Raw genomic sequence first — 22,564 nt, forward strand, 5'->3', positions numbered from 1 at the left:
CACTGAAAGGGAAAAAGACATGTTTTAATATAAAAAGCAACCAATTTAATGGATACACATCACACAGAAAATCAAATGATATCCTATTTGTACCAAAAACTAATGAACAAGATAGTATAAAATGCTAGTGAACATCTTTTTTTTTATGTTCGGATATTTGTCCAAGATAAATATATTCGTTCGGAAATTTAGAAAAAAAACATTAAATGAAACATGTTATTTTAAGTGGAGAGATACTCAGGGAGTATATTTATTGCGTATGACATTTAAACAAAAAACCTGAAAAACAACAAAAACACAGCACTTGCATATACTATTGACATTACAGCAGTACTTCAGACCTTATCATAACTAACAAATACCAACCAATAAAGAAATTTAAATGTATTAACATTTCGTTCGCAATACGTGTTCAAGTGCCTTTATAGAATTTAAAAAAACTCACCCTTGAGTTGTTCACTTTACAGTCCAACAGAAAATAATTTAAAAACAAATCAGAATCAGGCCTGCTTCTTTGTAACGGTGTTACTGGCTGCTGAAAAAACCCTCTGACGGAGTCGATGTTGTCAGTTTGCATAACATTTCCCTTGCAAATTGGGACAGTGTTGGAAAACACAAGGCATGTTACTTCAACCATAACAGTGGGTCTTCTGTGACAGACAGTTTGGGTTCTTGCAAAAAAATATCACTCAGATCGGTCGGCCACGGTGTCCGGTTCCTCACCTACGTACCCAAATAAACTGCTGTAGTCGTGTTTTGCTTTCTGTTGGCCACGGTGGGTATTTTCTGTGGTAAATGCATCCGTGTTGCTGACAGAAGCCAATGCCGATGTTGTCTCGCTTCCCAAATCCAAAACTGCACCTGAATCCCCAGGTAGAGCAGTATTTGCCAGCTCTAGGTTGCGTGCGCGTAATCTGGACTCAATTTCTCTTTTGGTTTCTTTTTTTTGGACATCAGAAAGAAACTTAAGCATTTTAAATTGGGGATCGAGAGCAACTGTTAGCACTTGCACAGACGTTGTTCATTTATTTTGTCAAAATTATTCCACACGTGAGACTGAGGCCTTTTGCCACTTGCCATATTGCAACGTCTGAATGAAGCGGAAGAGCAAACACACATGATGCTTATTTCCGTCCGTTTTCAACAATGTAATTTCTCGCAGCAGACACTAACATTACAGCCTGTTACTAAAATAAACCCCTCATTATGCACATACATGATGTATTATGTACTTTTTACTTTGCAAAAAACAGTAATAAAAAAAACAGCACAATATGCATTTCTGACGAATACAAATATTTTATTTTCATGTTCGAATACATGTAAAAAAATATTTGTTCGGATATTCAGATATTTTTCCCACCCCTATAAAATGCATTAAGTAGAAACATTGCTCACTAAAACTGTTTTGAAGAATGTTACAATCACACTAACTAAAACTAATTTCACCACTGAAAGACATTGATGAAGACTTCTAGTTGAAACCGCGATGAACTTTACTAGCTTCTTTTATTTTGCTACAAAAAACTTTTGCCTCCAACTTGTCAAATCACAGCAAGTTCAGTCGTGCAGACATATCTACAATTATTACAAGTTATTTTGAAAGATGTATTATTTTTAATGCTGGTAAGCAGTTTTTGTCGGAAGACAACGGAGATGGGTATATACATTCCCTATGGTAGCCAGATAAAAACAGCACATAAGCTCTAAGGGATGCAGTTTTGGGGGGATGGATGACACCTGTCAAAAATACTGATAGGCCATAAGACACAGATATACAGATGACAGCACAGAGATGCTGAAAAAAAAAGTAAAGTAAAAGGAATCAAAGAAAAAAAAATATACAGACCATCTAAGAAAATGTCCCATCTAGTCTAATTTGGTCCAATAATTAAAATCAATCTATTTCTCACACACAAACAGCAGCTGAAATTCAAGTTCTTAAGCAAAAGTGTCAGAAAGGATTATCCAAGAAAGGGAACGAGTTAATGTGATTTTGGTATTATGTATGGATAACGACTGATCTCTGTATGACTTGAATATAATCAGAAACTCAAGACAGACTAAGTCCATGGCAGCATACTGATAAAAAGCGGCACAAGCGTGCAGATATCAGTGTGTTTAATACACTCTCTATTCATTAGCTAATCCTGGTCATGGATTATAAAATATGATACAGGAAACTGCAACTTCAAAGTTTGATGGCCTAGATTAAAATACAAATTGAAAGACCTTTTTTTTTTGTTCTGTATTGCTAGATTTCCAAGTTCCATAGCTTTACATTTTTAATACAAAAAGGATTTGGTCAGGGTTACCTGAGACACAGTAACATCATAGGAGCTACAATAAATTGACTTTAACCCAAGATCAAGACAATGAATGTGATCATTTATTTGAATTACAGGCTCCAAACAGTAGCCATTTCATCATGAATGTCCGTGGAAGTAAGATTTAGATTTTCTGCATTACACATTATTTATAATGTTATAATAGTTTAAATCTTAACAATAGATGGAACCTAAACACAAAACTCAGCACAACAGAAAATGAACTACTTAATCAATCTTAAAAACCATTCGGTATCTGATGTAGCTTTCATATAAACAGTTCTTTGTCGTTATTGTTTGCTTTTGGATTACTTTTTCTTCCTCCATCATGGAAGCATCTTTTGCTAGCGCACAGAGTCAGTTTGGTACTTTTGAACTGAAATCACAATCTGCTCTGTGCTTCACTGTGTGTCACCTCTTACTGGCCAGCTTGACTGGAACTCCAGCTATGATAACTCAAACTGGTAAATTATTGCAAACAGCATGTTGATATTGGCACAGGACTTAAGTTAGATGTTGAGAAGTTTATAAAGTCAAAACAGAACATAATTGATTTAAGAATGTTTTGTTGCGAGACCAAGGGAAATATAACAGGCAATCTGGTGGAAAAACAACATACAGTAATGATAATGTTCTGGTTCTAACAATCACTATTATTTGTTATATTCTCCATGCTTGTATTTTTAGATTTTGTTTTCTTTTCATTTTATAATGACTGCCTTCTAATCATAGTCTATAAACCGTTACTGCATCTGTAAATGCTGCCACATACCAGACGTGGTACAATTTTTCACTGGACAGATATATTCGCATGACATGACCACTGTAGTGAATTAGGTATACAATTTATTTAAATATAAATGAGTCTCTAGTCACCCACTCAGTGACGTCAAAATAATAAACAAGATATACCTTATTTAAGTTCAGGATCATGTAGAACTCGGATTTTCTTGACAATAATTGACATTCACACAACGTGTCAGAAATATAAAACAATATTTTATTTAAGAATAAAAAGGGTGCACAACTAATGTAATATTACAGAAAGGCGAGGCGATTGGTCATTGAAATAGTTCAATGATTATATAGTCAAACGATTACAACGATCATAACATTATTAGCATACATGGTTAATATACTAATATTAATTATGGCTGATCACACAGTGTCTACTTTGCATTAGTATTTTCAATACTCGTTTCTCATTGTAATCAATCATGTTTCACATCAAAATGCACAAGAATTAATTCAACTTCCCACTCAGAACGGAATCCAACATTCCAGTACCTAATTTATTAAATTAGTTTTACCTTGTTAATTTAGTTTAGATATGTTATCAACCTCAACTCATTATATATTCAAATTAACTCAGAAATTTATGAGGCACCTCCTTTGAGTTGCACATTTTCAACAAACAAAAATACATTTCTTACACACTCAAACAGGAAGTTATATTCTATTTTTAGAACAATTTATCCACTAACTTGATAGCATTAGCTACAGTTAATTTCTAAAGTCATAAAATATTTAATATTCAAAATGTTGAATACTTATCGATTTTCAACAAATTAGTCAATCTTCTTTGGTGATGAACACTGCAGCTTCTCTCTCTGGATCTGAAGTTCCAATGAAAGAAGACAGTACTTTGCTTGAAGTACGCACTGTATTGTGTCGGCTCTCAATAACAAATAGTTCTTTTCAAATGGAGATCAGCTTGCTGATTTCCAGTCGTCTTGCATCATTATCTTTGTCTTGTCAGCAGTTTTCCAACTGGAAAGAGCAGCATTGACCAGACGTAACTCAGTTCAGATAATGCGTTGCAATTGAAGTTATGTAGTTCATGGAAGTGTTCTCGTTGCAGTTCTTCTGTATGGCTAGTATATGACCTTAGGCCCAGCTGCTGGTTATGCTTCAGTTCGTTTTCATGGAAACCAAAGACTGCTTTCAGATCAGGGCAGTGTCACGTTTACTGGTTCAGTTTCTCGTAGACCAAAGAGCTAGGGCCCTTTTCAAAGCTGATTTAGGCCTTCTCCAAACATGATTTTCTCAGCATGTCTTCAAACCATAGATTCTCCCATGATTCCAGCATACTTTCCCATTGCTTCCTCCAAGCTTCAGAAACTTTCTTCAGAGCAGTTCAGCTTCCATTTTGTTCCTCTGAACTACTTCTCCTCAGCATTACTTTCTTTCCTCTTGCCTCGGAAGCTCTGTTTCTATTAAGGGGAGCGCCGTTTGAAAGTTGCGCTGGTTATTTTTGTTCTCCTCTCTCACCCCTGTGATTGGATAGTTTGTTTATTTTGGGCTGTGCCCGAGTCCACGTGGGGTGTTTCCCATTGGTTGTTTTCATTCCGAGACGGCCCATTGTTCTCAATTGGTCCACGGTTGCCCCCCTGTTGGCTGGATTTATGAAATGGACTGTTTTCTGTCCGAGGTGTTCAAGCACCCAAAACCATCTGGTTTGTACCCTCTGCAAGACACTGCCGGCGCCAAAGGATTCATTCAGCAATGGTGAAGATAAACCACTTGTCCAGTATTTAGTTTATGATTCTTTTTAAAAGCATTCTTTGTCAGTGGGGGAGTTTGTGAAAAGAAACCAAGTGGACACAGAGAATGGCTTAGGACTCCACCTTTGTATATTCCATTTCTGTTAATTTCATACACAGAATGATATTATAACCCAATCTGATGCTACACCTCACACTAGAAGCGACACAGAGGCGATGCGACAGATTTGAAAACTGCCAGATCTATAAAACTATTACAAATTATTATTGACAAAACTATGATTAAGACTATTAATCATAGTTTTGTCAATAATAATTTGTACATCATGTTGATGAATTAGTACATATTCATCAACATGATGTACTAATTATAAGTGTCTTCTCTGATGGTATTCCAACATATATGGCAGGGGTGGGAATTTCGAATAATAAGATATTTGAATATACCAAGAATAAAAGTTTCGAATACCCGAATACTTGACCTCTAATTACTCAACAGTGACAGGTCTTTAGAACGTATCAGCAGCAACCACACATAGGGATGCATAAATACTGTAAATACATCCACAGTAACAGCAAAGAAACATCTAAGGCATCTAATGTATTCAAAGTAAAAAAATATTTAAACTAGAAGTAAGAAATAAGAATACGCAGCAGAGGGGTTTTAACTGTAAAACACAGAACGTTACAAAAAAGACCTTCAAAACTTTAAACTGCATTTTAACACACTTGACACACAACACACCTGCTTACTAAAAAAGCACAACAAAATATGTTTGCTCAATAACATCTATGCTATAATAACATAAAAACGAGATATAGTGTACCCATACTTGATTCCATGATATAAGTGTCTGATTCTGGAATCAAGCCGAGCCCAGTAACACCAGAACTCAAACAACAAAGGCTTAACATTGCCGACCACTACGCACAGTAAAAGATGCAATGCTTGTTTGTTTTTTGCCACATTATGTGTTATCTTCCAAAGTAGCAGAAGGGTGTTTGCATTTTAGATGACTGAGTATTTAACTCCTTGATTTACAATACAAAATACTTGTGCTACAGAGATTACATTGCATGGTAGTCTCATTTAACCTTTTTCAAAATACTTCTGTGTGTTGCTTTTTTTTAAGATGCCATTTTCACTGCTCATGTACTCCCTTAGCCAATAGCAGAGCTAGGAAATGAAGAGCGCCCGCCTCCCTGTCAATTATCAGTGAGGTGACAATTGTAGTGGCTGATCACTTTCAACTTCTTCCTCTCTCGAAAATACCATGCCAAGTTTTTTCGGGCGTAGTTAGAGCATTTTTCCATTTGTTTTAGAAATGAACGAGTATTCAAAACTTGATCAAAGTATTCGAGTAGTAATTCTATTTAGAATACTCGATTATTCGAATATTCAGACTCACCCCCTAATATATAGCAATAAATCATAGACGTCAGGCTTATCCAGTCCCTTCGAAATGGACGTCCATATATTATCTTTCAAATCGCGATGATCAGTCATGAAACTGGGTATTTTTCCAAGGCACGTATTATTTTTTCCTCTGTATTTTGGATACTACTTCGCTGTTCTCTGATTGCTCAACGCCCTAGCTATCGCATGACAAATCGCAAAAAACAGGATTCAATGCTATTTATTTGGCATCGCCCCCAACGTCACCTGTGGTGTGAAAGGTACTTATCATAAGTATAGGTTATATTCAATTTGTCGCATTGCTACACAGTTTCACTTGTCGCATCGCGTCTGGTGGGTAGTAGCCTTTACTCTGACAAACCTTGTATAAGCAGCAGTGTATTATTATGCTGTTGGCATTTTTCCTAAAATAAGCAATACTAATAGATGTAGCTGGCTTTACTCGTTAGATAATTGGATGATTAACAATCACAGAAACCACCAGTAGTTGCATAACAAGGTCAACTTTCTAGCTCATAATACCTGCGTTTGAGAGCATTTTTGCAATTATATTGCTATGCACACATTAGCTTTTTTATATATACAGGATGTAATTTTCAGTGGACATTACAGAAATAATTTTAGACATGAAGCTTAACTAGTGGGATAATGTCACCTTAACTCAGAATCAGATGATCTGTAAGGTTTATAATATTACTTTCATTAAATAAATTGTGATTCTACAAATATAAAATCTGTCCTACTGCATTGGCCTTCTGTGTCCAGAATTCATTGGTCTGAACCTCTATTAGTATGGACACCGAGCACTGCCCAGTTGTCAATTCATTTAATTGGATTTATTCTTCAATGACTGCTTTTTAGATGTTTATCTCAAGGACCTCTAAACCATTAACTACACTTGACAAGAGGGATTAATCCCTTTGCGTTTGAAAACAAACAGATTATCCTACTTAATTACATCTAAATCCACAGTATACATGTGTGTGGCAGTTCAATAAGCCAGATAAATGGAGGTTTCTGAAGTGATATTTCTCACTAAATCCGTTTTTTTTTTTTTCAATTTAACATTGCAATTTTCTTCATTACAACATAAGGTGATCCTAATGAAGATGGAACTTCATCAGGGAAAATGTCAACAAGACCGGGCCTACCTGACTAAATTCTCATTGTCCCCTGGACCCTTACAGGTGGCACACTCGGTCCTCAGATCATCTGCTTTTGGTTTCTTCTGCATTACTGACTGTCGCTGTCTTCTTTCTCGGGGAGGTGGCTCCTATGAAAAGATTACACAATGTATGATGAACCAAAGAAGAAGATATATTTTACTAGATAGAAAATGTATATATAAATATATCATACCTCTGCTTTTTCCTCTTCGGAGATGGAGACTCGTTTTCGTTTTTGGCCTCTAGTTCTCTATAATAGATGAAAAATGCACATGTGAAACTGAAAATGTGTGACATACACACAGACAGACAGACAAACAGAAAGGATTCTTTATATATCCTCAAGAGATGGTCTCTTAAAAGAGGGCCCATAACTTTTCTATTTGTCTCTGACATGCTTTCCTGTAGTTATGTATGTCTAACATACATTGTAAAACCCAGAAGATGTAATATGAACAAAAGGAAGTATGTAATTTAATAACATTCATTTAGATAATGCATTTACAAAACAAATTATTTTATGAACGTAATGAATGTTTGCCTGTCTCAGGTCACACACAATGTTTAAAATCCTTTGCAAATTTCAATGCCTGTGTCTGCCTTTCAGGTACATGTTGATTAATTGCATCCTGAAACCGACGCCAGCATAAGCACAAGATATTTTTCGATTACCGCGCACATTGTTTTCATACTCATATAAGTCTGGCTTGAATGTTTTGGTGTTTATTTTCCTTTTAACGGTTTGCCTTCAAGTCTTAAGCCACCACATCCTAATTATGACAACATTCTGTTATGTTAGTGGGAAAGAACAACACAACACGAAAAGGACACATTGGAAGCTACCTAGTTCCCAGTCAAGTGCGAGAACGAAATGCAAGTTAAAGTAGCATCTGGGGGAAGTGATTAATGTCATTGCTTGTTCTTGTGTTCGAATAATGAAGAAGGTGAAACAGAATCAGCAAGTCAATCAGGACATCAAGGTAAAAAGAAGCGCCTTTGTTGAGTAATTAACAGTTTAAATAAGATATAGAATCGGCTCAAAACACGGTCACGTGAACAAAAATAAAAACCTAAAACTTCAAGCACTAGTTCTTTCTGTTTCAAAATGCTGTATCTGCGTCATTCTAGTGCTGAATTGTTAAGCAGTTTTTCTGGCACTTACTGTCTTTACAAGTTTAATAACTTTAATTCTGTCATTTAGGGAGCACCTTTTGTTTCTCTACGTTTTCTCTATTCCTTTACAAGACAGCACTGTTGTTTTATTGATTATGGATAAAATATTCCTCTGAATTTAGGACATACCATTTAAAACCATATCTTTCTTATAACAGCCCTGTGTAAGGCTACTTAATACAGGTTTGAGTGTGTTGCTGGGTAAGAGAACTGTGGTCGCTGGTCGTGTTAGACAGGTGGTCACTTAATACAGTTCAATATAAACACAAATATCACTGGGAGGAATTTAAAGTGTCCGCTTAGACCAGGTGGTTGCTAAATAAAGGTGGTCACATGAGCAGATTTGACTGTATTATCTGCCTTCTGTCTCTGTGGCGAAGATAAGCGAACAAGCGGTTCATTGATTGGTTGCAGAAGAGTAGGCATATTTAACTGGTTGTCTCCATTACCAGTTACTTTGTGATGGCAAGAAGGATGTCAGCATATCATTAAAGCAGAAAGCGGAAAACGAGAATGACATGCTTTTTTTATAACCTGTTTAAATTGGAATGTTAATTTAGCTAACTGTGAGTCACAACAAATGCTGACTTTAGATAGTACTGCAATATATTTACTTATTTGTTTATTTATTTATTTGTTTTGATAATTAATATTTGTGCTTTTTAAAGGAATTGCAATGCTTTATTATATACACAGCTATGGTACACAATTTGTATAATTACTGCTGGAGGTTTTGGATTAAACCTGTTTTTTTTACAACAAATCAATTTTTGTATATCAAGATTTTTCTAGTGTGTGTAAAATCTCTGTGCAGCAAAGATCCGGTAAAAGTCAAAAGAAGAAGGATGGGCCTTAAACTGTTTCATTGGTCTGCTGTACAGAACGCAATGCTTATTGTGAGATAGACATGTGCTGAAAATAAATGTACATTTAAAGTAAAATGTGGCGTTGCGAGCAAACACTACTAGCATTTAGAATAATGATAGGAACTGTAAGAAAGTAAGAAAATAAAATCTTTGGTTTTCTTCATCATGCAATACGGGTTCACTCATTTTGACGATGCTGCTGCATATACAGTATACACACAACTGAAGAAGCAGAGAGGGGCTATAGCTAAGTGAAACTGTAGGGGAGTTAATTGATATTAACAGCAGCATGTTTCCTTTGATTCCCATTATACTCTTGCCAGGCATTTCAATGTAGTGATAATATTCATGTGTGACATTAAGAGGAGTGACATTAAGAGAGTTTCACCATAGGTCATAAATATAGTAATCAGTTTGGTCATATTTAACATTACAGCTACTGTATGCCTTGCAATCACAGAACAATCAAATCATTGGAATCCCTTGTATGTGTTATGTCCATTTTTAAACAGAAAAACACACTTCAGAAGTAAATTGCGAAGAATTCTGGAACAGTAAATTATTGCAGGGACTGCCTAACACAGATTAAAACAAATGGTAAACAATGTATTAATGCATAATTCAGACACTCCAACCTTTAAAAAATCCTGTTGTATAGTAAATCATTCAAAACACACATTCTTAAAGTCAAGTTGAAAATTAAGGTACTCAAGTGATTTTTAAAAAGGAAGAAAAATAGACAACATATTTAAACTGACTGTGAATATAATCCCATCTGTTGCCTTTGGCAACAAAAGACATGGCAGCTGGAGCAGTTATCACCAATTGGCAGCTCAATTTCATACCATTACCCCTGACGAATAGTGCCAGACAATGACTTCAGCAAGAAATTGACAGAGATGCATCTGAGACGATATATCAAGGCCAATAACCTTCTAGACGCGCTAACCTATTTATTTAAATTAAAACAGAAGTGATTAAACATTTCTGAACAAATACAATTAACCCTCCTAGTGCACCACCTTATATTCATGCTGTCCGCTTAAACGTCATTGTTTTTGTTTTGTTTTGTTTTGTTTTTTAGGGGAGAATCACAAAACATTTTTAGTACCATGGAATAACATATTCTATCAAATGCCAGTTTCAGGTAAATATTCAAACTCAGCTAATAACAAATGCCCATACACCAAGCAAAACCAAGCAAGTGGTTCTTATGACACAGCTAACAATACCCCAGCCAGTCAAGTGTCAGTATGTGAAAACGCAAACCTCAAATCATCAGCAGGGTTTTAGCGATACTAGATTTTTCACATCATGATACAAGCTGAACAGAAAATATCCCGGTATTATCACGATAAGTGATCATCTGGACAGCAGTGTGGAGTATGGTTAGGGCTCTGGACTCTTGACCGAAGGGTCGTGGGTTCAATCCCAGGTGTGGGGGGGCACTGCTGCTGTACCCTTGAGCAAGGTACTTTACCTAGATTGCTCCAGTAAAAAACCCAACTGTATAAATGGGTAATTGTATGTAAAAATTATGTGTAAAAAATAATGTAATTGTATGTAACAATTGAAAGTCGCCCTGGATAAGGGTGTCTGCTAAGAAATAAATAATAACTAGAGTTGCTAGCAACTATAAAGTCTTCCATCCAAGCAGTTATCGTGAAATTTAAGGGCATTGGTTATTATATACATCCCGGGCAATTACGCAATTACGCGCCCGTGTAATTTTACGCATAAAACGTATGATCAAGCATTGCCGCATAATAACCCTTAAGATCGTTAAAAATGGTCCATCAGTGATACTGAGAGTGGGCAGCCCGCAATTAAGTTCTTGAAATGCGTACGGATTTTCAACCCTAGAAGAGTTCCTGTAATGTCTCATGTCAAGGAGGATTCCGCTTCAATTCCTGGCTTCAGTGCCATTCCAGAAGAGGAGTTTGCTTTGTATACCGGGAAGGTGGCGCTTGACGCGATCCAGCGCGCTGAACAGTCAGGGGGAATTGACATCGCCATGTTTAAACCAAGTACCATGGCTGCTTGTCTGAAGATAATTCCACACTGACCCTCTGAACCTAATTTATTGAAAATGCTGTCTTTTGAAAATCAAAACACTTAGTCCTTGAAGTCTTATGCTAGTTCTTATCACATGTTCTCATTTAGAAAAACCTGGAAAAATTCCACATTACTTTAAAATTACAGAAGAATAACAATGTGGTAGAACAAGCAACATATCTGGAGGTAGCAACTCCTCAGTGGCAGATTTTTCTCATTTCAAACTTAACTGTGGTTAGGTAACATTTACACAATTAAACATCACAAAAAAATACATCTCCAGTACTAGTATACTAGGGGAATGGCACTGCTTATAGAATGGTTTGCAAACATAAAGTAAAATTGATATCGTATGTAAAATGAGTAGTGCCTGTAAGTGGGGGACAATATATCATTTAGGGTTTCAGAAATATGTCAGAAAGGTTACATACTTCTGGCCACAATTAATTTACCTTTTATTGAAAGAAACCAACAGCCAAAGCAGACAGAGTGAATCATGGTACATAGCTGTGTTTCATATCTGAAGACAACGGAATGCATTCATTTGATTTCAATGGTAATGGATCTGAAAGCTGCCGCCCTCTAAAATCACTAAATAGGACCCTTTCTGGTGTCTTACATGCACGAAAGAGACTCGCTTACACTATCAGTTGCTTGATTTTCAAAATATTGGTACACAATTTTAATAATCTCAGTGGCAATATTTAGATTCTCAGCTATTTATATACATCCCAATAATCACACATCCAGTAGTCCTGATAATTAATATAATCGAAGATTAAAATAAATGTCCATGTAAAATGGCTATTCTGTACTGAATGATTTCCATAATCAAACTTGACAGTGAAACCGAGATGTAAGAATACAGACCTAAACTGAAATTCAGAGCTGTATTTCAAAGCATGGGGTGTTCATCATCTGGAAATGAAAGTCATATAAATAATATGGCAAATATGGCAGCTGTATTAGGTTAGCTGTATCACAGTATCATGCCTGGCACACGTTTCAGAGGATGACCACACAAAATACGACATGCGTTGCTCTCAGATAAGCCACCTACACTTGGAAGGCAACATTGAAGGAAGCTAGAAGCCATGCCCGGCAAGAAATAAATTATTGTTATTGTTTGAAATAATACTTTTCATGGAAGGCATTTTGTGTATAGTATACAATATTGGGGGAGGGGGTCTTCAAATATGAACTAGATTGTATACAATTACATTCTATGTATTTAAATCTGCAAATTGCCCAAGAATATTAAAGACTATGCTCTGTGGTTTACGGGCGATCTAATAATATAGTGTGATGGGGTGCTAGCTCGCCCCTATAAATTTGTGTTTTGTTATTGTTGTATTTTTACTATTTTTATTATGGTTTTTGTGATTCTTGGTTTGTTTTGGATTGGCAGGGAGGGGGTTAAATTCCTCCCTGTAAAAATGCATGTGAGAATGTGGCTGGAGCCTTAAGTGTTTAATTGTTAATTATTAGTTAATTGGGCTCCAGCCACAGACTATAAAAGACAGCTGAAACCCTTTGTTAGAGAGAAGAGTTTTGGGGTGAGTTTGTTTGTTGGTGTGCTGTTTAGTTTTGAAAAAAGAAACTGTAGTGAAGGCGAATGCCCAGCCTACATTTCTGTATTTTTGTTTGAACCTTTTTGTTGGCCCTTGTGCCTATTTATTTGATTATTTTTTTGTTTAATAAAGATCATTATTTTGCCCCTTCCACTGTCTCTGAGCCTCAAACCTCTGTCATCCTGCCACATATAGCCAAAAGCATTTCCTCGTGGATTTGTATTACTGAACATTTATGACGATAATTTTTCTCTGTCATGTTCAAGGATGCTTAAGTGTCTAATCATGTTTAACCATTACAAGGAGGCTACATACCCAGTTGCAAAACAAAGGTAAACCCAATAACTAAAGTACAGTAAGCAATACTGTCTGTCTTATTTTGGGTTTATTTCCTCCTTGCTATTAAAAAATAATCACACAAAACATTCAATAAAGACTATTCCATTCTGAAGTTCACTCTACTGAACTTTTAAAAAAAAGCACCTTCTGATAAAGCTATTGGATACATTTAGCTGGGATTTTTAAAAAATATTTCTTTTCTAAAAATATTTCAGAGAGAGAGAGAGAGAGAGAGAGAGAGAGAGAGAGAGAGAGATTCTCAGAGATTCTGGGTATGGTAGAGTATGGTAAGTGAAAACAAACAATAGCAGAGTGTGGTGCTGACTTATCTTTCTTTGCTCACAGTAAAGAATGAAAAAAGATAAACTTGTATATCTTTAAAGTGTTTAATATCTTGAGCAGCAAATTTTTTTTTTAAAAAGTACCTGAATAAACACTGTATGTCATTATGTAAAATTTAGCTGACCCCCCCGTCCCCCTCCCCCCTCTCCCCTCTGACGCTTTTGCTGTTATACACCACCTGCACGATATATCGCGGTGTCGGAGTCCTAGGGTTGTTCCCGAATACGAATTCGTATTCGGACATGCAAGATGCAACGGTCCTTCCTAATGTTAGTAATGGCCGAATAGTGTCAGGCAGTATTCTTTGCAAAATAAATGTTTGAAGTGTCTCTCATTTCAACCACGCCTCCCTCTGCGGTCTGTGACACTGGCAGCCAATCGGTGTGGGGAAGAAGGGCACAGAGTCAGTTCAGTTCAGTGCTTCAGTTCATTCGATTCGAGAGGGCTGTATAGGGAAAAAGTAAAGCGGAATTGTGCTTAAATTTGTTTCACTGTGTCAAGAAAAAGTTTGTGTTGTCATAATATAAATAAAATACTGTTTTTGGAAGGGGTAGGAATGTTGCATTTTTTTTTTTAAACGTTGTGAAAATATAAATTTAATATTTTTGTAAACAGTTTAGCAAGACGCCATTGTCTCTGTGCATTGTGCGGAAAAACACTGTCTCACTGAGTTTTGGGATTTTAGAAAAGTTTATTTGATTTAAATTTTTTCTTTTTGTGTGTGTGTTTGCTTAATACTGGCTGCTCCGTGACTGACTGTGTTTACAGCTTTCAGTCAATCTATACTTCTTCAGCATAGCTTGCAGTGCTGTTTTTTTCACCCCAAAATCACAATTATTTATATTTATTAAAAAAGGCAGCATTTTTTTTGCTTTGACTACACTTGCCTCAGTAAATCCACTGCAGATTTTTAAAATTATTAAATCGTTTTGATCGCTAAAAACGAAAAGCCCTACTTATAGTAGAGCTTTGTTACAAAATACAGCACAGGACTGGACTGCACATATTATACACAGTATAAGTGAAGTTTGCATTGAAAACTGTACATTGTTTTGTCATTTTCCCAGTGCAAATCAGGGTAAAAAAAACGAGTTTTAAACAACTTCAGATTTTGCCCCACCCACTTCCGGTTTGACGACTACACATCCAGATTCATAAACAAATAGCATGGGCACGAATAGATACAGATACAGCCAATGGCTGTATGTACCACCCCTACGGGGTCCAAAATAAATCCGCTATATATCAAGGGCCGCGATATAGCAAGAGACCCATAGAAAAACAAATAGGCTAACAAATACTGTACAACCACTCCCTCGTTTTATCTGGGGGTGTCAGGGTCCAGTATAAATCCTCTATGCAACCTGCTTTTTCTCATTTTTTGTATAAAAAGCAGCTCACTGTTGTAATGTGTACAGCAGAGGGTAATTGCTTCTCATCAACTTTAGTTTCCAATTAATTTCATGAGTCTTTCTCTCCTTTCTCAAATGCACAAACCCGCTGCATTGAAAGAATCCATTTCAAACATAGAAGGCTTGTTGCTAGGGAGCTGACGTCACTGCCTTGTGACTTTTGCTAGTGCATTGCTGCCACACGTGAACACCTTGTTGGCTAAAATAAAAACCGCTTCAGCAAGTAGATATTTAATTTGTTTTGTGTTACTGTGCAATACGTGTGTATATGATAACAGTATGATATTAATGCTTTGTTTTTAATTGTTTTGTATATTGTTGTTTGTGATGTGCAGTACAAAATAAAACAAACAGTAATTCTAAGTGTCTATGTATATTGCAGCTAAGGCATGCGCATTTAGACAGTAAAAATGGGGAGCCAACTCCAGGACCGCGATATATCCGAATCCACAGTATAGCGGATATATAGCGAGGGGCGATATAACGAGGGGTGGGTGTCCTTATTAAATAGACATGCCAATCAGCCCAAAAATGCCTCCATGAGTAATTGCATCTCCTTTTTAGATAAAGTGAATAAAGAGCAATAGGTGTCCTCATTTTCTCTTTTTGTTGAGATAACACGAAGCAGTCAACAAGAAAAATAACGGTATCTTTTTTTAAATGCCAATTTTTTGTTTACCATTACTGAATGTGGAGCACAGTCAAGCCTAGACTAGAAGAAAGGTCACACAATTCATAAATCCTAATTCTTTATCTAACTATATACATGGTGTACAGATTAATGTTTTCCACTGAAGTGCATTATACAATAAAAACGAAATATTTTCAGGGAGGAAGTTTACCGTGTTTCTTACTTGGACCTTCTTAGGTTCTGGGGACACATCCTGAGGAACAAATTTTAATGGCTCCTTAATTTGTCGCCTTGACCTCTTAGTCCCATCTGGTAGGGTTTCCATGGCAATGTCTGCCTCCATGTCACTGCTACCTGCCTGGTCACACTCTGAACACTGCCTGTAAAGTAAAAAAGATTGCATTACAACAACTACAGAAATGTTAAATACGGCTTATTTTATGATTTGAAAACTCTATGCCATTTTATTCATCAAATTGATACTATTAAGCAATGTTAGGGAACAACTATGAATGCCTTTTATTACACTAATATATCTATTGTACTTACAAGTTTTGGTGAAAATGTCATTTGTATCTATTTTAAAACAGTGTGTGTTATTGGGAATGTTTTTCATCAACCAGGAAGGTACATCTAGGTTTTATTTACTTATGTTTTTTCTTTGTCTTCTCAATTAAAAACAGGCTTACTTTCTAAACACACTACTACCTTATGTTTTTTTTTGCCCCCAGCAGCGTGGCTTTTATACCCACTCAAAAGAAAGCACTCAGCATGCTTCCTGACGATTAGAACTCTTGGCACAAAAAGTGGGCCTTGACCTGCAAAACAACCGTGTTTTTAAACTGCACTCCTTTTGTTTGATAGACTGTGTCAACATGGATGCAATCTGTAGTCCGCTATTTTTAACATGGCTGAACTTATCTTCTGAAGGGGTCTGTGTCAGGCTATGAGGGATTCAATCCAGTAAATCAGAAATAAACTGTTCATTGATCACTGATAGCATAAGTCAGGAGGGGATCTGAATGTAGTGGATTTTTAGGTCTCAGAGACATACTTTCTAGAAAGGTTTATTTTTAAAGAAGGGACAAGTGGCCTAAATGGGATAAACATGATGAATAAAAACTGGTGTCAGGTAGGTCCTCAATATCACACGTATAAAATTCAAGTAATTTTAAATGTACTTGACAATCATGTTGCTTCCTACCTGATGTCACACCGAACCATTACATTGAATGGTGTAACACAGTTTTTCTTTTCATTTTAAATGTATATTACTTTACTGGTACTTTCATTAGTTGACTTGCTTCCAACAAGAACTACAGAACTTAACCTTTAAATAAAAACAAAACACCACCATGCTTGTCATGGGTACACCCTTGAGTGCCAAGAATTCCAGAATTCTGGGAAATAATGATGGGAGTAGTGCACTTCTTCTGTTAGTAGGGATTTGATAAGTCAATGAGCTGGCAGACATTCTAGCTATGTTTTAAAATGTGCTCTCTGATAACCATTGGTCCAACAGGAAACAGTTCAGAAACCTCAAAGAAACTGAAAACACTTAAAAAGAGCCTCATGTTTCATCTCTGTTCTATTAATCTTGAAAGGGACACAACAAAGATGAAAGGAAGACAATCAATATAGCCCCATTCCTTCTACTATAGTCATATCTACCAGACAGTGCTTGGACTAATTAAAAATGAAAGCCGAGTTTGAGATAAGAAGCACAACTCAAGCATGAAATTTCCTGCTAAGACAAGCAAGTGGTTTAAAACAAAAGCGGAGTACCCACCTGACACACCAACGAGGATCTATAAAACCAATTAAATGTTTTGTCATCGGCTGCCATCTATGATTCTTTGTAAATCTGATGAAAGTTGGGAGGGTGTGCTTATATAAATTACCTTATTCTTGCTGTACATTTTCTTTAAAAAATATAATGGGTAGCAGTGTGGAATAGTGGTTAGGGCTCTGGACTCTTGACCGGAGGGTCGTGGGTTCAATCCCAGGTGGGAGACACTGCTGCTGTACCCTTGAGCAAGGTACTTTACCTAAATTGCTCCAGTAAAAACCCAATTGTATAAATGGGTAACTGTATGTAAAAAAATAATGTGATATCTTGTAACAATTGTAAGTCGCCCTGGATAAGGGCGTCTTCGAAGAAGAAGAAGAAAATCTTCATTTTGTTTGTTCATAGCAACACCTGAACATTTTAAAATCTGCATGGTAAACTACTGACTGGAAAAATTGCTTTGCATGTAATGGAGTGCTCTCAGGCTCAGGTTAACATCCAGTAACAACAGCATTTGATGTTCTATGGGATGTTCTAGTAGAGTTTTAATTAAAACAAAAAATAAAAAAGTATGAGAAGACCTGGTTTACGACATGTAGGTTACAAAACATTTTTACAAGGCATATGCTGTACAGATTTCAGAACTCTGCCAATTGCTGGACCTGGATCAATGGAAATGGTTGAGGATCCAGCTGAGTGAACAGAGCACTTGCTTAGACACTACTTACGACAGAGATGCATTAAATGTGTAATGATGGGAAAGTCAATTCTAAGCTACTGCTTTCTCTGGGGTACTTTAGCAGCATTACCACCCACCATTCCCTAACATGGTCTTGTAAATATACCCAAATACATATAAAAATGCCTGAAAACCCACCTGCATTTTATTTACATTTTCGGCACCTCCCACATCACTAACTCACTGGAGCAAATAGGTATAAATTACATTGGTTCAATGATTTCGAAGCTGAGCAAGTGGCGGATACACAAACCATTCAATACAATCTACTGCTGTTCATATTCTCACCAAAGCTGAGCTTGAAACACTGTAAATAACTTACTTATCAGAAGCTACTGGCAAGCGAGCCATGAAGAAAGAAATACATGGTCCCATATCCTTGTTGGCAATGGCAACGAACCATCCAAATTCAAACGGTCCTTCGTCCATACAAGAAATGACCCAGAGCAAAAAAAGCAGAGGCTAACTCCTCCCTCCACACTGTCCTCTTACAATAACATTACAGCAATCGCATTTTTAGTGTAAGTGCCTAATTAGTATGCTGGTAAGTAGCGATGATGAATGCAGTTTTAGAACAGAATTATGATCAAGTGATGCCAGCTTAGGCATGTACGTTGGGCTTAGAGTAACATTACCAAGAAAACGCTAACACTGACGATCCCACAAGAAAAAATAGTAATAATGTTTGCACAACTTCCAAACATTAGTTTTGCATTATTATTCATTAATCAATGGTCTGAAAATGAAATGTTATATACAAGAATGAATGAAGAATGCCAATACTTCATACAAGTTGAGCCTTTTTTTTATTGTTTGTTTTTGAACTGACAATTTCTGAGTCAGGAAATGCAGCTTTGCAAAGAGATCGGCAACAGCAAACTGAAGATTTTGTAGAAAGTCTCTGCCTAGCTTTACCACTGAAGTATCTGTCACGAAATACAAATCACACGTATGCTTTGAATTAAAAACAGAGCTTGCGTACTGGTTGTGTCTCCTTAGATGTTATTGATTCGAGTTGCACAGTCATGACGGCCATCATATTTTACAGAGAAGTCTGTCTGGCAGTATTCAACAGCGGAAACATATATTTAGGCTAATGACATTATTAAAAAAATATATATATATATATATAAATAACAGGAAAATATACATGGTATACATAAAAACTCTTTATTAACATTCATGGAACGTCCTTTATTTTTATTTTTTTATTAAAATCATTGTTTATACCTCTTTGGCACAGCAGAACCTCCAATATAGTAGCTGCTACAGCCAGACCTCTGGTGTAGCAATATGTTTAAATAATTGGGTAACCTGCACAATGTGCAACTTCTTAAATAACACATGCCATGTTAGTTTTAGATATAAATCTACCTCGTGCCCGTTGCTGTATATCCAATGCAAATAGCCACCGATATATATTGTTTTGAATAAGGAACTTTTTCAGTGAAGTCTTTCATTCCAGTATATTTCTGCATGCAAAACCCCTTTACATATCACCATCTGTAACTGGACATGCTTGATAGGTCCCTAAATTTAGAATAACGACATCACTTATAATGGAGAGCCCTTAAATTTCCACTGTGAAACAGCTACAAGCAATGTTTGCCTAATGTATCGTAACTGTTCTAAGGGAAAAAGTTTGCAAACCCATACCAGCTCCCCTTACGGGAATGTTTAATGATGAACTGCACTGTACTCTACATGTGCAGGTCACTGTTTGCAGTATTACTTAATAGGTGAAAATGCAGCTTTTAGACTTGCTATCAGCATGCATTTATTATGATACAGTGGTGTGTAATAAACTGTAGGTTAATACAAACTGCTTGGTTCGGATAAGCAAGATTCTACAGTACATTTCAAGTTGTCTCTATAATCCCTACATTAGTACATGCTGTAAAAAAAATAAATAAAACATTTGTAGGTACTGTAGATGTCAGTCCATCTTAACAACAGTAAGTGCATTGAATATTTATTACAGTTTTCCTATCAAATCAGAGATGCAATTACAACAGCCAGCCAGTCAGTCAGTCACACAAGCAATGAAGCACACGCTCCCACTATGTTAACCATGCAGACAAACTGGGCAACTGGCTTTTCTCAACTACAGTAATTCGTCACATATCCGCCCTAACCGTTTATTCGCATTGATCAACCTCTTCAGCAATGTTAACTTATTATTGAACAGAGAAAATTAGTTCAGATATTCTAGATCCTATCAAAGTTTTCATACACTGTGTTTATGTGCTCCGTGTGCTGCCATTGCTGGTAGTGTCACATGAGCTATTCAGCGTGTTGATATGTAAATAAATCCTGGTTCACCTGTGGGGCGTATCAACTTCAACCTCCGTCTCAATTTCCTGCCTGTCACTCAGCAGTAAATGCACGCACCCACACAGCACTCGCAAGCATTAATAATACCCTGTATCTTTCTAAACAAGGGATTTAGGGGAGCTCCCTAATAAAGGCTGAATCTCAATAAAATAATTGTGTGAATATAGTAATTGTTACAGCTGTGTATAATGGTATTTAAAACAGGATTCATTCATCCAATTTTTTTACAGATTAAGGTAATTCGCCTGACATGCATTCCATTATAGAGCAACTGACAAATCCATCTGCATCATTCCAGATCCCTGGGAAAGCTGCAAGAGGAACAGACTTGCATCGCTCAAGATTGGATAATGGGATCTGTGGGAAGTCTATGCAAAATGTCTCATTGAAGTATATCGTTATACTACAAAAATGAAGCAAAATAAATTCAGCTTCAACTCCTCTACAATCTTTACTTAAATGTTCTACTTTTCTTTTAAGAATGGTCTAAAGAGGGGACCTGGCAGTTAAAGTGTAAAAAATAACGTAGGTATATATTTAAAGAAACTATTCAAACTGTGATTAATACTATGCATGTAACGTTCAAAAAGCTACAAAAAGATTGAAGAGAAAAAATAAATAGTCTCACCAGTAACTGTTTTTAGTCTTCTTTGGCATTCTTGTGAGGGGTGGATCTAAGCAGCCCAGGTGGTAATGCAGTTTACAGGTATCACAGAGCAGGAGGAGGTGTTGGTCCTGGTTTTTCTTGCAAATCCCACAGCTGCCAGGAAATACATTTATAATCCAATCTTGTTTAATCACATTTAACATTTTGTGAGTTTGCTTGTGTACCTTTGTATGTATGACAAAGATTTAAAAATGCATTTCACACATGCTGTAAGTTTAAACATACTGTAGAAGTCACCAGATCTTATTTTTTAAAATATATGCCATGAAAAGAAGAAATGCAAGTGGGCAGGTAGCAACTGTAGACCAATTGGATTGCCGTAAGCCTATTGTATTCCCTGTAGTCTACTGTTGCTAAATAAATGTGTGCATCACATAACACATTTCCCATACAAGCTGTAAACTAAGCAGCATAAGTTTTACCTTATAATTTTGATTAAGTGTTTTGAAGTTGGATGACCTATACAAGCTGTTACATCGTTAATGAAGAAGGCTTGTCATAAAAGGTATAGTCCCTTTAACCCCTTTGCAGCCTTCAGTGGCGATGTTTGATTACCCAGTGGTCTTTGGGTAGCTACCATCGGCCATGTTTGATTTCACACTATGTGTCCCTTCTTGGCTGTGTAACTGCGGCATTACTTCACTAAACTGCACCAAACTTTGTATAGAGACAGTCAAGCCCTTTGTGAACCTGCCTCTGTTTACTTACAAAACTTTATTGATAGGCTATTCAAGATAGTTGCTTGATTGGCACCTGTCACTCTCTCACAGACCCAGATTCCCAGGTATTCTGCTCAGGGTTTTTTATATTTCTTTTTTTATTGTTGTTTTGGCCCTACAAAAACTTTCAATTCTATTTCAAAACAACAAAACCATCAAATACATGTAAGCAATTAACTTTGTGATAATCTAATGTTTAGAAATACGCTTATTAGGAAGTATACGCCTGTATAAACATCCCACAATAATCTCTGTATTTTAGTATACATATTAATTCTTTCCATTAGGTCTTATATTTGACAATCTGAGAAAATAATTAACTGTAATTGTCTTATACCATGTTTTTTTGTTTTGGTTTTTTCAATATGTTGGTTAAAATGGACATAAAATGCTTGCCTGTTGGGTGATATCTATGACAAAATCGTTTGGCTGTAAGGGGGTTAAAAGGCTTGTACTGGTATTGTATGTTTTACAGCTAATTTTGCTCCCCTGCTTACTGCACTGCAGTGTAAT

At 36.3% G+C, this 22,564-nt stretch overlaps 1 protein-coding gene across 4 annotated transcripts in view; it reads right to left on the reverse strand.

Moving 5' to 3' along the window:
• The window catches only part of phf14 (PHD finger protein 14), a 141,893-nt gene that overhangs the window by 55,467 nt on the left and 63,862 nt on the right, over positions 1-22,564 (reverse strand). For 3 of the 4 annotated variants that reach the window (XM_034920598.2, XM_033998851.3, XM_059021996.1), the window contains exons 13-16: positions 21,294-21,425; positions 16,015-16,183; positions 7,608-7,664; positions 7,400-7,521 (exon numbers count right to left, since the gene is read on the reverse strand). In XM_034920598.2, coding sequence (XP_034776489.1) covers positions 7,400-7,521; positions 7,608-7,664; positions 16,015-16,183; positions 21,294-21,425 — 480 coding nt within the window. The remainder of the gene's footprint in view (positions 1-7,399; positions 7,522-7,607; positions 7,665-16,014; positions 16,184-21,293; positions 21,426-22,564) is intronic. The other variant, XM_059021997.1, reaches the window with a different exon arrangement.

Source organism: Acipenser ruthenus, chromosome 4, assembly GCF_902713425.1.
Source record: "Acipenser ruthenus chromosome 4, fAciRut3.2 maternal haplotype, whole genome shotgun sequence".
Lineage (NCBI taxonomy): Eukaryota > Metazoa > Chordata > Actinopteri > Acipenseriformes > Acipenseridae > Acipenser > Acipenser ruthenus.